This window comes from Passer domesticus, chromosome 5, assembly GCF_036417665.1.
Source record: "Passer domesticus isolate bPasDom1 chromosome 5, bPasDom1.hap1, whole genome shotgun sequence".
NCBI lineage: Eukaryota > Metazoa > Chordata > Aves > Passeriformes > Passeridae > Passer > Passer domesticus.
This window is the reverse complement of record NC_087478.1, coordinates 77,256,726-77,273,206: the sequence shown is the minus strand read 5'-3', so window position 1 is coordinate 77,273,206 and position 16,481 is coordinate 77,256,726. Positions and strand designations below refer to the sequence as shown.

Below are 16,481 nucleotides of genomic sequence, written 5' to 3'. Positions count from 1 at the left end.
TCATCTTCACTCATTCTTTTCCATGTTCAAGAATTTATTTTCATTTAATATCTGTTTGAACAGAAGCCTGTCCTTATGTTTACTATTTTTTCCTTGCCTTTTCCTTTCCTGTGGTGGATGATTGGCATCACTGCACATTATTCAGAGAGGGAATGCACTGCTCATGCACACAGTGGCACAGCAGCATTCTCTGGTTTGCTGTTTGATACTTCTCAAATAGCTTCTTAATAGTCCTCCTAACCAATAACATTTTCATAAAACTATTCTAATTCTGAGATCAGAACCCATCATTGTGCACATGTATTTAAGATTGCTTCTCCTGACATATATAAATAAATATATACTTATGCTGAATTTCACCTGCTCTTTTATCCATGGGTTCCATTTATAAGTTACTTGTGGAGCTACATAGGTTATCTTTCATTTAAATATCCTGAATAAATCAATAAATATAATTTGGAATTGCACAAAAATTTAGTCTCATTTACAGAAAATATTACATCTGCCATCTTTCAGCTGTGCTCCAGAAGGACATGGATACCTGTTGTTGGGACACTGTGTTCCTTCAGCTTTTCATGCCCTGCTTTGGAAAATCATCTGACCTCAAAATTATCCAACTTTAGGAAGAATTCAAACACAAGCAAGGAAAGCAACATAATGTTCTAAGTGAATTTGTTGATGAATTTTAACTGACTACAGACATCTTCTAGAATGTCAATACCATCCTCCTTTAATCCTCAGTCACAGACTAAAGTGATACCAATATAGTTAAGTTTTTCCCATGCCTGCATTGAGATCTGAGTGAACATCAAACAAAACTAAGGAAATGAAAGGACTGGTGCTGACTTTTAGTGTGTTACAACCTTCTGTCAGTTCTGAACACGATCTGCAGCCTAAGTTTCAATTCCAGTTAATATTTGCACATCACAGTAAGAGCAGTTGCTCTGATACCTCCTAAGAACATGTAAATTTTAGGCGAAGAGAAAAATTTAAGACAGAATACATTGATTTCTATATAGAAGAAAAGTAGTTTAAGGGTGACACCCAAAAAAAAGTAGTAAAGGGTGACCCTTTACTAAACTAAAGGGCAGTTTAGTAAGCAAAATTTAAGAATAATACTAATTTAGAATGTAATTAATTGGGTTTAGTACTATTTGAAATTAATTAGAGGAAATATTTTTAAGGAAATGCTTGAGTATTTGTTCCCACAGTATAGAACCAAAAAAAAAAAAAATCCACATGTATTATTTTTTAAAAATAAGTCCTGAATTCTTTCTGAGGTCCCCATCATCACCCCATCTCCTTTTCTTTTTCTATTGTGCAAAAGAAGAATAAAAAAGAATAGCAATTTTATTAAACAATGAGACTATGAAATGAGCCATGGCAATTGGGCATTTTTGTTCTTGGGGAGAGATGAGCTAGAAACCACTTTCAACACAGCAAGTAAAAAAAAGAAAAATCTTATGAGAGAGACAGAAAAAAAATCAAGAAGAAGGAAAAAATGCAAATTTATTACCATTTCTCAGGCTCATGAAATAAGACACCAAAATGAAAAGAGAGCTGTTCTTCCCCTCCAATGTGCTCCTATTGTTTTGCTTAAATCTGGCCCTCAATGTTTTCTACTCTCAGGAGAGACCTCCTCACAGGAACCACACCATGCTGTCAACAGATACATTAATCTCTCTGACAGCTTTTAGGAAAGCAGTTTGAACTCAGATACTAATCTTGGGGAAAAAAGCCTATGCAAAAAACATCCAGTGGTTAAGGCTGTTGGCACACGTTCAGCTGTGCAGTCCTCACTGTACTCAGTTTCTGGCATATCATGAAGGGTACCAACCCTTCCCTTTGCCAAACAGGAAAGAGCACAAATAGCAGGTTTCATCTTCCACTGACACATCATGTTTCGGCAGAAAACACTGGGTGAAAGTGTGTCTGGGGAATAATATTCCTGATGGATCACCAAAAAATCTTAGGATGCAGGGAGTCTTCTTTCCTCTGTTAAAAACTCTTAGGCCATATAATGGCTTTCTCTCACTACAAATCTCAATTTGCAGTTAAGGGAAATACTGGGATAACTGGGAGACTGCCTAATGCTAGCTGTAAATAGTGACTTCCACGAAATTTTTCCAGCTGTCTGTTCAAAACTGTAGAGCTGTCCAATTTTTACTTTACATAAGAAGATGAAGTCAAATGGTTCATCTTTTTTAAAGATGTGAGAGCAATGAATTCATCTAACCTGAACATAATAAATGTATGGTAAACTAAACCAAACCATAAAGTGAAAACTGATAGAGCAGATGGCTAAATGTCTATCCAGGGAAATGCTTCTCCATTACAATTGCCAGGGCCCTTCAAACTTTCTTTCTGTAAATGTTATGGTAACAAGAATTCTGAATGGAGCACTCTCTCCTGGTCAGACACAAGAGAAGATAATTCCTTAACAACAGATTTAATGTCATAAACATCAATTATGTAGAATGACAGACTCTGTCTCTGTAAGAACTGCCACATCAAATTAAGAACAAGGCCGTGTATTTATTCTGGTACTCTTTTTTAGACAGAGAAAAAAGCTGCACCTTTCTACAATTCATTTTTGAGAAAAATTTTTTCCATGTTCAAAAATGTATATTTTTCCTTGGTGCTTCAGCATGTAATATTTCACACACGAGCAAAAATCAAGTTAGTTCGACCTTGCAAATCATCGTCAGAAAAATGGCTTCAATAAAACTGGAGACATGACTGTCCCCACAGTCTGCTTGTGGATCACAGCTCACATTTTAAGAATGTTAATGCACCAAAGCTTAACAAATCCAAGAAAACTAAGAAATGAGAGGGGTAAATATAAACTTTTTTTAATAGTCACCCGTACTACCATATACTTTGTATGCAGTTGTTTGGAGAAATAGGTATCAGATTTCTATAAGGAGAAGTTGGAAACTGGTATTGGAAACAGACCCAGGTAAATACTCCTAAGTTTTAATATGCATGAAAGCTTGTCTTGATGAGCTTCCTCTAAGGAAATGGAGAATTACTTGCTCTTGCAGAGCCCACCAGGCACACTTTTATGTGAAAGCATAAGAGATAAAAAGGACTGATCTCTCCAGGAACAGGACCTCATCTGATGCTGTGGGACTTCTAATTTGTCAAGACACATTTCTTACCTTGTTGAGCTTACCTTCTGGCAATCTGTTAGTAAATCTTCACGCCCTTCTTTGAAATCCACATTGTACTTTATCATTTCAATACAGAAAAGAGGAGAGACCTTTTTTGTAAGACAGAAGCTCATTTTTATGTGCACTACCATCTTGCTGGGATGGAAATCCAGCAGTGCAAATTTTACATGAAAATATAATGTCACAATAGTGCTATTTCATATTATGCACTGATTTCTAGCACTAGGCAGTATTCCTCCACTGTCCAATGAACTTTTCAGTCCTGTTTCTGTGTAGCTGAATGATAAAAATGAGTAAGGTACTAACTCTGTGAAAATGTCTAAGCCTTTCTTCAGTAAAAGAGCATTACAAATGAAGAATAACTGAGTCTTGTCTATAATTACTGTATTATTTCACACATATACAATGAAGTGAGGCTGTCTATTCATCATTCATGCATTATCTATGCTGTAAAAGTAGATGTATCCAGAAGGGTTTAATTATGATTTTTAATTCCCAAAAAAGGGCTACAATTCAAATTAATTCTTCCTCACCTCCCCTCAAGAAACCTCTCCTCACTATAAGTGATGAAATGTGTAGCTAAAAGGTCATAATTTTTGGAACTTCTCCCAGACATCCAGGAAAGATAAGAAAAAGCTCTCTTGACAGAGGGCTATGGCATGATGAGAACAAGAGCTAGCTTTTCTCAAAGCATCTGCCAGGGTCAAATATGTGCCTGTTTCTACACTAACTGCAACACACTGTGCTGAAAATCACAACCCTCCAAACACATGCAGAATGAAAAGTTTGTGAATGCTGTATTTTCTGTAACGTATTGCAAAAGCTGATGGAAATGAAAATTCCTACTGGAATATTACATCACTAATGAATCATGATGCATACTGATGTCTCTATTGCATATGTATATCCTGTTATGTAATGTAGAGCCAGCTGTCACAGAATCTCTGAGAGAAAGAGCTTGAGGGTAAGTTGATCCCAAAACTACCTATTAGCTACCACTGCCCAAATAAAATAGGATGAAAAATTTGCATACAATTACTTCAGTTACATTTTTATGAGGTATAATTGATCTTTAGAGCCTGTATTTTTTCATACTTGCTACATTTTCACTAAGAAAAGTCCCGCATAACACTGAGAAGCAGACAGTAAAACACTGATTCACATTACCTCAGAACCACATTTAGCTAAATTATTGAGAACATGTAACGATATTTAGTTTCATCCTATTTGGTAACTGACAAAAAACCCCTCATCTTTTCAAAAAATATTAAAAAAAAATTTAAAATGAATTGCAAAGTGAATTGGTATCCTTTCAGCAACTGATGCCATGAGCTGTGTCCTGAAGGACAGGATGAGGATGACCTAGACCTGAATGTAGTGAAATTACAGCCACTTGCCTAAGTGCTGATGGCACCCGGTCAGGCCCAAGGAATACTCACACCCCAAGGCTGGGCAGCACAGGGAATTACCCAGGGATAGGGAGGCCAAAACCCCTCCATGATGTAATTAAGGTCTAAAAAGCACAGGGAGAGGAAGAGAGAGGAAAAGAACATTTAGATCAGAGTAATTCCCAAAGGTGCAGCCAAGCTCAGTGAGCAGATTCATGTTTGATATGTCACACTGTTCTCTGCAGATGCAAGATGGCTTTAAAGAATAGATTTCTGCCAGGCTGAAATGGAGCAGCTGACTGTTTTCTGGGCTGTAACATGTTGAGCTCCACTCATCTGGCAGGCAAGGCTGGAATCTGATATGGCAGTGGTTTATATGGAAGAGAAATTAGCCAGGAACTCCACACTTGAAAGTCACTTATCCCAGGAAAACACCTAACATATTAAACTAGCACAACCAATTTGCTTCAAAGCTGATGCAAGTTTTCAAGAAGATCTTGAACTTTTAAGTTTAGAAAGGTTTACTTTAACCATTTCTTGAGAAATTTTGTACTCACTGTCCAAAATCAAGTTCAGCGATTAACTAGGAATATTGGTTTTTTAATAGCCAAAAAAGAACACAACATAATTTTCATTATGGTACAATATTACTGTCAAGAGATGAGATGAAAAAACTTCATCCACCCCACCTTCAAGATCCAATCACAGCATATCAAGAGGAAATTCTTCAGCAATTTAGGCTCAGATGTACTGGGCTCCACTTGGGTTTTCAGGTTTTTGAGTGCTGGCACTGTGCACATGCAGTGGTGCCTCATAACAAACAGTTAACCACAACAGACTACTTCTGCTGGAAGTTCCTCCAGCAACCACCCAGCCCAAGCTCCTGGCCAACTCAGGGCTGGCAGAAGTCAAAGCATGTTGTTGAGGGCATTTGTCCAAATGCTTCTAATACTTTGCAGCCCTGGGGCATTGTGACTGATATTTAATGAATTTAGAAGTTCATTTGACGAGAAGATATTTGCTTATCTGTCCATTTCATTGAGCTTTGCCTGGATCACAGTAAAAAAATGACTGAACATAAAGTTGCATATTTGTTTATATTAAAAATAGAGCTCTTTCCACTGGAAGGATAGGTTTTTCCAATATGATAAAAGAAATACACTATCACAAGAAACAAACAGCATATACTTGCATCTACAGTTCATGGATTAGGAATATTATCTAAACTTGGGTGTGGAAAAAGAAAAAAATAACTAATAAGTTTACTTGCTTTCTACAGTTGCTCATTAAAGCACTCAAACACATCTTACACATCATCTGGACATACAGTTTGTCAGCAGCAATTAGAGACTGATGGACACCTGCTGCAACACAGATCCAATAGCACACAAATCCACAGCATGGATATTCTGAAAATTCTGGAAAAACTTCAGAAGATGCTAGAGTAATAAACATGAAAATACACATACTTTCTTTCAGAAGTCAGCTTGGAGTATCCATTCAAATATAATGAAATTTCAGTAAATGTTACCTTTCTAGGACTAAACAGCATATCAATTATTTTTCACAATAGCCAAGCTTTAGTCACTTCAAGCAAAAATTTTCTACTCCAACCCAACAGTTTGTTTGTTTTTTTATCCTTCTTATAGATCAGACACTCATCAGCCTCTCAGATCTCTGGAGAGTTGTGGTTTAAGGGAACCCAGGAGGAAAAGTCAAATTTGGAAAGCCATTTATCCATCTCACTAGAATTGAGACATTATGGTTTTCATTCTTCCCCCACTCCCAAAAATACCAAATTTCCATCATCAGAGCTCTGTGAATAAACGAACATTTTGTTACTGGCCTCAGGAAGAAAGAAACCACAGGCCTGTTAGGGACAGAGAGGAGAGCAGGGCACTGTGTGCTCGGGAGCGTGTTTATTTGACTGGATTGCAGACGGTCAACCAAAGAACATGCAGATCATATATTTTTAAGCATTTCATAATGGCTTATTATTAATTCCAGCCAAAACCACCAAGACCAAAATTATCTGAAATTGGTGCTTGTGTGTCCTGACCCCAAAGCCAACAATGGTTGCATAAAAAAAAAAGAAGTTAAATATCTACAGTCCTCTCAGGTTTAATTTTTTAAAAAATCAATTACAAGGCAGTGCCCTTTAAGAGCCTAGAGAGAAGACAGGTCTCCACAACTAACAAACTGAAATGTGGTCCTGGGTAAATTTTACTTCCAGGAAACCAAAATGTTGCAGTCCTTGAGAGAGGGAGGCTGTAAGCAGAGGGCTCTTCTAAAGGAAGGAGCTTTTATTGAACCTGTCACTTGTCATTAAACACTCCATATTTTACCTTAACCTGATATTTTCATTAGAGCATACAGACCTTTTTCATCTGCGAATAAAAGCATTCCCTTCAGCCTTGTGCTGAATGTGGGGAAAGGCTCTCTAAAATCGAGCCCACCCAAACAGGACAATTATGTTCACAAAAGCAGGAAAAGCTCTAGGAAAAATCTAGCAACATTAATACCATGATAACTTGCACACTTCAATGTTGACTATCATATCACACTTCAATCTTAAAATTATTTAATGAATTTAATAATGTCTATTTTTTATCTCAGAAGAACTTTCATATAATTATATAGAAAGCACAGACACCAGTGCAGAATAAAACACAACATAAGCAAACTGCAGAAAAGTATGTACTGTTCTACAGAGATCTCTAGTTGGAAAACCTGAATGAGAAAAGGTAAAGATATCCATGCTACTCATATTTTTATAACTATAATCTCTCAACTGCTTAAGACACTTTGTAAGTAAAGAATTGGATAAGAAATTGCAAGGGAAGCTATATGTTCTTAAAGAACTCTGATATAAAGCAGCACCATTTTTTTCCACCATTTTTTTCTGAGCAAAAGCTGCCTCAATGCTACCACCACAGCTGTACCATCTCCTTGATGTACTAAAAACTGGTGTAATAGTTTTAGTAGAACTTAAAGTTCTCAGTACCTGAAATATCACTCACTGTTCATTGCTATGTAGTACAAACATTTTACACAATTTATTGTTTTTTTAAAAAGAAAAGTGTTTTCAGTATGCAAATTGAAGCTGAGAAAAAACAAATTTGATGCTTTTTACAGTGTATTACATATGTGAAGAAGACAGAAAAATAAAAAGGGGAAGAATAACCGGTGGGGGGAGAGCCAGAAAAGGAAGCCATCCCTTTTAAAATCGTGAAGTGCTACATAAAAACAAAGATGATGGTCTGATGGAATAGTGTCACCACCCACGTTATTGCAAGGCAAATGTGAAGCACCAGCTGTCTTTTCAGACTTGATATATAGATTTACTCAAATGCAGATTAGGAATCTATCCAAATATTGTAGTAGTTTTAGGAATTTTTAAAGACATTTCTCTAATACCAGGAGGACTGTGTTATTCAAACAGAGCTGCCACATAACGAGGGCCTTGTGAATTGCCACAGCATTACAGCCACAAAACCCATTAGCAGATGTAGAAATCCCACATTCCCGCCTTCTATAAAGGTCTGCAGTTATGAAATAATTTTCATACACTTGGAACTTAACTATTTCATTGCCCAGTACATACAGGACTGGAGTTGATGGAGAAAACCACAAAGTGTTGCATCTGAGAGCATTCGATGGACACGTGTTTCTGTGGTTCTTTCAAAGTTTTAGCTGAAAACATCCCCCCAGCATCCCACAGAACAAAGTAAAGAAGTATCTGTTTGAAATAAGGAAAGAATTTATCTTTACTAGAGAACGCTCAGGATGTATTCTGTGTCTTCACTGTAGATGTATTAAGATATATGGCTGATAAAAAGAAACAGGATTTAACCTAGGATAACAAAGGAAAACAAAGAAAGGCTTGCTCTCTAAAGATTAACAGAATGAAAGACTACAAGGTAGGGTGCAGTTTCCATGTTTATTTTCACGAACCAAAAAGAAAGTTATTTTTGTAAATTAAAGAAAACACAGTCAAAATGTCTATAATCTCTACACTTACCATCATGGTATCTTTGCTGTACTCCATGCCAGTCGCTTAATATTTTTATGACAGCAATTGAAAACTTACTGTTTGATAAACCTCCTGCAGCTAATCTCAACACACAGCACACTGAGAAATATTTGACTTGCTTTTATACCAGTGACTTTCTTATGCCTGGGCAGATTTGAGATAACCAGGTAACTGTGGGGCAGCAGCATGATTCTTTCTGAAAGAAAGCAACTGACCAGAAAGCACACCAAGAATTCATGAGGTAAACAAGGATGACTACACATAGGACTACACAGTCCTCCAGTTACCCTACAATAACTCCAGCTTTCTCTAAGAATACTTACTTGGTTATCTTTCATTTACTGAAGAAAAGACACCAGTATAAGGTAAAAGCAGCTGGGAAAATAGACAAAACAGCTAAAGAAAAAGGCTGTTAGAAAAGCAGAGAAAAAAGAAATGTCACACCCAATCTCAGTATGGAATTATTTCAACAATGCATTTCATAACCAAGTGGACAGTTAAAAGTACATTTTCCTCTTATGAAAATTGAGTAAGATATGAAGGCAATTGAGAGAGGCTGCTTTCTTTGAAATGCTGTAGGATAGACGTGTCCTTTTAAACAATCAGGAACAAAGTTGTTAGGTAACAGCCATGAAAACAGGTCAGGAGGAAGAGTGGAGAGCCAGGCAGCTCAGCCTGGCTCATTATCCCAAGTGCATTAATCAATTCCCATGTTACCTGAAGCTGTTGGGAGCTGTCATTAAGGTTATCCTCTCGTCTCCTGGCCTCCTCCAGCATCTGTGCACTCTTCTTTTTCTCCACTTGTTCTTTGTGCTTCAGATTTGCTACTTTCTTATTTTGATCTTTAACTTGCCTGCAAAAGAGAGGAGCACTCAGAGCGTGGCCCAGAGCAGTTTCCATCAGCCCTGGGGCTGAGCAATGGGCCAGGGAACAGTGGCACCATCAAGTGCCACCACTTCCTTTGCACAAGGTCACCAGCACCAAACTCATCCTCAAGCATTACTCTCCACTGTTAATTCAGCCAAAAGAAGGTTTCATTTTGGCCATAACTATTAACCTAACCTAGAAAATTTCTGAAACAAAAGCATTATTTATTATTTGGTATAAACTATTCATCAAAAGATGCACCTGTCCTGACTTTGTGGAAGAAAACTCTTTGTCCACACACACACACACGTACACATTAAACCACAGAAATCTAATAACCTATTTTGCTTTGGGTACCACTGTATCTAACGTGAGGAAAACAGGAGGAGCAAAAGGAAAACTACTGAAACATGACTTGAATATAGAGGATTACTTTCAAGAATTAGGGAATCTGTTTCTAGAGGTAAAACAATTTCTTTTCAACCTCAAGATCTATCTGTTTGCTTGATATTTTGAGGAATTTCCTATCCTTTCTTTTCACACAAACAAGCCACAAGAAGTAAGAACAAACTACTTGAGAAAGTGTGCATCATTTCCTTTTCACTTGCATCTATGGACTATTTTTGATGATCCTGGCAGCTACCATTGCCTGCAGACAGGGTTTGGCCTTTCAGGGCATTAAGACACATGGAGTATTGAATCTAATTACAGACCCTTTAATCTCAGCCTCCTGACCACAGAGAACTTAAGTCTAAACTTTTAGTCCAATCAAAACAAAACAGGCTAGCTTTGCTTCCTCAGCCCTTTTCTCTATAATTATATCTGGAGTTTGGATTTTGGAATAGAAGACAGATTCTTTGGTTGCAAGATGTCCCCAAAACATCGTGCTAGGAGTAGAAATGGCTCTTTAATTTACTGTTTAGAAAACAGAATGATATACCAGCTTCAGATCTGGTATGTTATCCACACAGACAGGGAAGAATGTTTCTTCTGTATTTCAGAAATACTTTTAGAACAGATCACAAACAACCCTTCTTTAATATTTTCCTCAGAACTCATAACAAAAGTATGATCAAGAACGTATCTCTTTGTGATATATTTATGTTCAAATTATGTGGCATATGACCAGTCAGTGTTATGAGTTCCTCCAAAAAACACTCTGAGCTCTGAGGTTCAACTCTGAGCTCTGCTTTTTTCCAATGTAAGCCAACTGAGGCTGGGAAAATCACGAAAGCAGCAAATTTTCCTTGGTGCTAAAACAAACTCTTAGGGTGAAAAAGTGCTGATGGCCTCTAGAGACCAATAAAAAATGAAAGTTCTTTTCTGATGATGTTAAAAAATTATTGGCATACTTAACCACCCTGTCCAAGAGTTACAGCTGATTTGAGTCAGGATGCTTTTTAAACACAACCAGTGTAATTGTTGAGTTATTCTAACCCAGTGCTGCACACTGGCAATGGGCTCATTGCCCAGTTTGAAAGCAGACTTGCTCAGTGATTAAACAACTTATTGGAAATATTATGCTGGCACCAACTCAGCTTGTACAATATACGGTTCTATCTGTCCAATAAAATAAACACAGAAAGTACAGCTAAGAAAATGAAAATATGTCAGCCCAACACATTCAATTCCATATGAGAATTTTTACTCAATTTTAAAATTAAAATTAGAGGAATTGAGTATTTTTTAATAAATTTGCAAAGCTACATTCACATATTGGGAAACTGATCTTTATTACTATAACCAACTAGTTAGATAAGAGACAACAATATTAATAAAGTCCCAACCCTCTTCAAAATATGTCTGAAATAGATAATGTCCCACATGGTCCAAAATGTTTTCAAACAAAATATGTATTTCAAAGAGATGGGTAATTATAAGGATATGTACTATTGACATCCCTGTTCTGATGTGTGAACAAAATTAATGACATTCTAATATATTAGGTAGATGTTTTGAGAGAAAGACAAGCTTTACTGAAGTTAAGTCTTAAAATTACCTAGTGCTTGTAATACTGAGATCAGTCTTCATAAAATCTTCTACTAGACCAGGTTGCTTAAAGCTCCATTTAACCTGGCTTTGAATCATGTGCAAGATACAACTATCCCTCCATATGTCTGATGTCAAAAAGGAACAAAAATTGGTCTATAAACTTTTCAAACAATACAGGTATCTGTGGCAGTAACTAGAACTTTCCCAACTGTTTAACTGTCTAAATCTGAGAAGTTACATGAAACCCCAAATCTATAAACCCAAAAAGGCTTGGAGTCATTTGATACATGAATACACATTTCATCTCATCTCAATGCCCATGGTACCAAATGAATATTCTCACTTTTACAATACCTCATGCAGATAATCAGGCAAAAGGCGCAGCATTTACAAGTCCACAGCCCTTTGACATTTGCACCATCAAAGTTCTGTGAAGCTCCCAAGACTTCATACTGTGGTTCTGTAAAGAATGCTCTTCCTTCTCTGCCAGAAAACTTTCAGTTTTCAAAGCCAGTCAAAGAATCATCTTTTTATGTATGCAAACAATCTTTTAAACTATTTAAATACGTACTCATATTTTTTATATCAAGAGACCTCAAAAGCTTGCTTATTAGGTATCACCCCATTCACTGCTCAATAAAACAGTTCTGTTGCTATTTTAAACACTGCAGTACTACTGATGATTGTTATAGGACAATTTCATCTTCACACCACCACTGAACAATGTGCAGAATTGGACCACATACTGAACTGGAACAATAAAATAAAATACAGAAGTACGTGACTTAAGTGAGCATGCTGCAACTGGTACATTTTATGAGGAGACAGTCAAGAGGAAATTTTTTCATAATATATGTGCACAAGGAAGCATATTAGGAAAAAAAAAACCCAGAAAGAAACAAACAAAGCTCTGCAACTCCCTCAGTTTGAGAGCTTAATTTTGTAAGCTTAATGTTATTTTAATTCTTTTGAATTAATTGCACATATATAGAGCACATATCGTATGAAAGGGACAGCAAAGTTTTTAAAAAAATCCTTAATCTCTAAGAGTATTTTAATTAAAGCTGAAAAAAAATTGCATGAGATTAAAGATTGTAAAAAGAGAATGACTTATGTACCATGATGGCAAGACAGAGGTTTAAGGATGTTTTCTAGAAAGCACTACTGTCTGCATGTGCAGCAGCAGCAAACAGCAATTTGCAATGTGCATGTGGGCTTCTCATGACAAAATAAAGAGCTAATGAACTTCTGAAAGATACAGTGCATTAAGTATTACCATAAATACACATTCCTACAGAAACATCTTTGCAAAACAAAAGAAAGAAAGAATTCTGGTGATTCTAATAAAAGCTAGAGAGCCAGGTCATGTTCACTGAGATAAAACTTTGAAGATGATACCAACCGGAACTAGCAGAAACAGCAAAACTAACAAAAGCAAAAGTACCTCATGTCAGAAGATGTTTATTCTCAGAGTCACTTCAAATCAAATAATAAAAGTGTTATATATAAAAGAACAAAAATCTAATGAGAATCTTTATGTTGAATTACAGTGAAGAACTCCACTCATTTTGGAAATAATTTCTTTTGCACTTTTCATAGTAATTTTAAGATAACTGGTTTTTTGAGAGTCCAGCTCCTAAACCATTTCTTTCTCAAAAGTGAAAACCCTTTTCCATTATTTTGAATTTTTCTCCATTTCACAGTTTGTCACACCAAGTACTGTTACAGACTAATGTATTGGATAAAAGGAAGTAGAATCAAATTCAGGCTTCTGATTTAAAAATATAAACCCCGAAGTCTTTCAACTAAAGACAGGCCAAGATTTTCAGAATAAAATATTTCATATCCTTTCATTTTGGGTGCCCAATTTAGTCCACGTGCCTGATGAAAAAATCCCCTAAGATTTCCTAATCTGGATTCTGAAACAAACTGTTCATGTCTATGGCTTTACTCTTTCTTTAATGAAACAAAGCTGCAGCACTTTAACAAAGTCACACCTTTCCACTTATCTATAAAATTCCTGCATTTCCAGTGATGAAATATAGCCCAGCATCATGGGGAATAAAGTCAAACGATCACAATAAGCAATAAAAAATTTCAAATTGGAAGATTTCACACTTCAAAATTATTTCAAAACAGGAAGACAGATATAAACAATAGAAGACCAGTGGAGCATCGGGCATTCCTGAAAAGTGGCAAGTCACTTTGTTACCCATCAGCCATTGGCAAGACCTTTCTTCACTAAGAAGACCAATTGCTACATAGGCCCTTTTATTTATTAAGGCTTTTATGAAATTATTTCTTTCTGTACAAATGTCAATATTTTTTTCCTTTTGACACTGATCTCATTATCTTTTACTGTAATGCACATCAGCATTCATACAGCTGCTAATTCTCTCCTCATATGGATTTTCATGCTGTGCATTAATATAATGTAAGCTATTCTCTGCATCTGGTTATCTTTTCTGAAATAATTTCCGATGCTATTCTTGTAAAACAGAAGTTGATAAAATGTTAACTGAAAATATGAATAATTTGAATTTTAATATTATATTTTAACATACTTTTCCTTCACATTTACGTGGCTAACACACAACAGTGTTTTTAGAACAATCCAGGTTAAGCGAACATTTAGAATGCTTTTGAACCACCATGAAAGCTTCCCTGCAATATGAAGTGTACACACACATGCTGTATTTCACAGTGACTCACACACCAGGAACAAACATGCAGATTTTGTGCACTGCTATAGGAACAGCTTGCTTTACTCATCTGACTTAGGCACTCAGAAATATTTCTGTGTGTCTGTCAGCCATGTCAGAAGGATTGCTGAGCTCGAGCCTTCATTGCTGTAGCATTACCACCACCCACAGGACACTCCACTGCTGCTGCAGCTGCTAATCCTGATGGACAGATGAACTTCAGGTGCTTTAAAGAACACTTTGCTTCTCAACATGACTTAAATTGATAAAACAGTCAACATGACTGAAAAAGCCTACATGGAAAACTGGATGCAATGACCTAATATGTTATTTAGTTTTGAATTGCCAAAGTGCCTTGTGTTATGAAATATTAGGTTCTACCACACATAGTGTAGAATTATAGAATATTTCAAGTTGGCAAGGACCCATAAGGATCATCAACTTCCTGCCTGTTGCATGACTACCTAAACCTAAACCACACCACTGAGAGCACTGTCAGTCACTGCTTGAACTCTGTCAGGCTTGGAGCTGTGACCACTTCCCTGCTCCAGGGCCCTCATGGTGAGGAGTCTGTTCCTCATGTCCAGCCTGAACTTCTTCTGATAGACCTTCATTCCTTTTCCTCGTGTCCCCCCACTGGTCCCAGGGATAGATCAGCACCCACCCTTCTCCACTGCCCTCCTTCAGGATGGTGCTATCATTGCCTAAGATCTCCAAGCACTTTGTAGTCCTAAGAGACACAGAGAAGTGTCCAAATTACAATATTTACCCCAAGAATTTCCTGTGTCATATCTTTGTTTTTAAGATCTGCTCCCCCAAAATATTTTAGCTGGCCATATCCTTAACCATAATTTGTGAATTTAAAAGATCATGAATACAGTGATATATCTGAGTTGTTTGGGTTTTCTTGCTTTGTTTTGTTGGTTTTTTGTAGTTTTGGTACACAAAGAAAAATATTTACATTCTGGGACATATAGCAGAGGGAAACCAAAGAAAAATTCTTCCCAAAAATGCTACTGTATTTTGAAAATAAGGGAAAAAAAACTGTTCTGAAAGGTTTTGATTTGGCTTTTAGTTGCTCAAAACTCACTTCACCTTAGTTAGGGTTAGTCACCAAATCATGGAGAATAATGGCAGTGTTTGGAAAGCCTAACTGCTTACCCTCATGAAAAAGCAAGTGATAAAGATAAATCAGCAATGAAGGAAACAGGACTGACCACATCACACACAACTGGGTGTGTGACTGACAGCTGCCAAGGGTTGAACAAAGTTCTTCACCTGACGCATTCAAAAAGTTAGGATCAGGGGAATTACACACTGCTGAAGATCTATGTGGAATTTTGTATGGCTGGGTTGGGTTTTTTAAATGTTATCTGGGCCTTTTCCTGGGCTTTGGCTGTACACAGCAGTTCCAGCTTCTCAACTAGTTTGTCATTGTCCCTCAACGTTATAACAAGATCAAAATGGTGCATTAAATTGCTACCTAAAAGAAACAAAAATTTCACTATGCTTCAGAAACTTGGTTTAATATTACCACTTCTGTTGCTCATCGTATCTAAGCTAAAAGACCAATCACCACACTTAAACTGTTCTTGTTAAACTGCACAGCACTCAGCTACCTCTCCTGCCTCTGAACTTCTCCCAAAACCTCTCATCATTTTGTTACACTGGTCCTTGCTGTTCTGCACCACTTATACGACAAGGTAAGGAATGCCAATGAAAATATTAGCAGATCCTGAAAATGTAACTGGGCTGCTGCATGTGAGTCAAATTGTCCCATGGTGGCTTTAAGAGATGAGGGGTGGACTTCATTTCCTGAGGCTAGGAAACTTTGATTTCTAAAAACAAAGTATGTGTTCAGGTCAGCACTGGAGGAGGCATAGGATGGAGGCTGTGGGAAACTTGCTTGCCCCAGATTTTGGGAACAGGAGCCCAACAGTGTCTAAATCAAGAGGTGTTAAAGTCAAACCTTCGAGCAGATCTCAACTTTACACTGACCACTGTCTTTCTTCAGTGATAAGAATTATTTGCATGATATAATGCACATTTCCTGGTGCAGTCAGCTCATCAGCCAGCACATCTCTCCCTGTAGCTGAAACAGCAAAAAGATTTTCTTCCAGAAACAGTGGATGGGAAGATACAAGACAAGGGAGCATACACCATATAAACCTAGAAACTCAATATAATAAAAAAAAATGTTATCCCAACCCTCCTATAATTTAGAAACACCTTGGAAAAGAATTATATCACTTGATTCATTAGCAACAGATTATTATTATGCTAAGTTATTATTAACGCTACATGGAATGTTTCATGAGGGAATTAA

General features: G+C 36.8%; 1 protein-coding gene across 15 annotated transcripts in view; it reads right to left on the bottom strand.

Annotated features, from left to right (window-relative positions):
• ERC1 (ELKS/RAB6-interacting/CAST family member 1) overlaps positions 1-16,481 on the bottom strand; it is a 277,084-nt gene that overhangs the window by 121,541 nt on the left and 139,062 nt on the right. For all 15 annotated transcript variants that reach the window (XM_064421242.1, XM_064421249.1, XM_064421246.1 and 12 more), the window contains one exon: positions 9,312-9,447. In XM_064421242.1, coding sequence (XP_064277312.1) covers positions 9,312-9,447 — 136 coding nt within the window. The remainder of the gene's footprint in view (positions 1-9,311; positions 9,448-16,481) is intronic.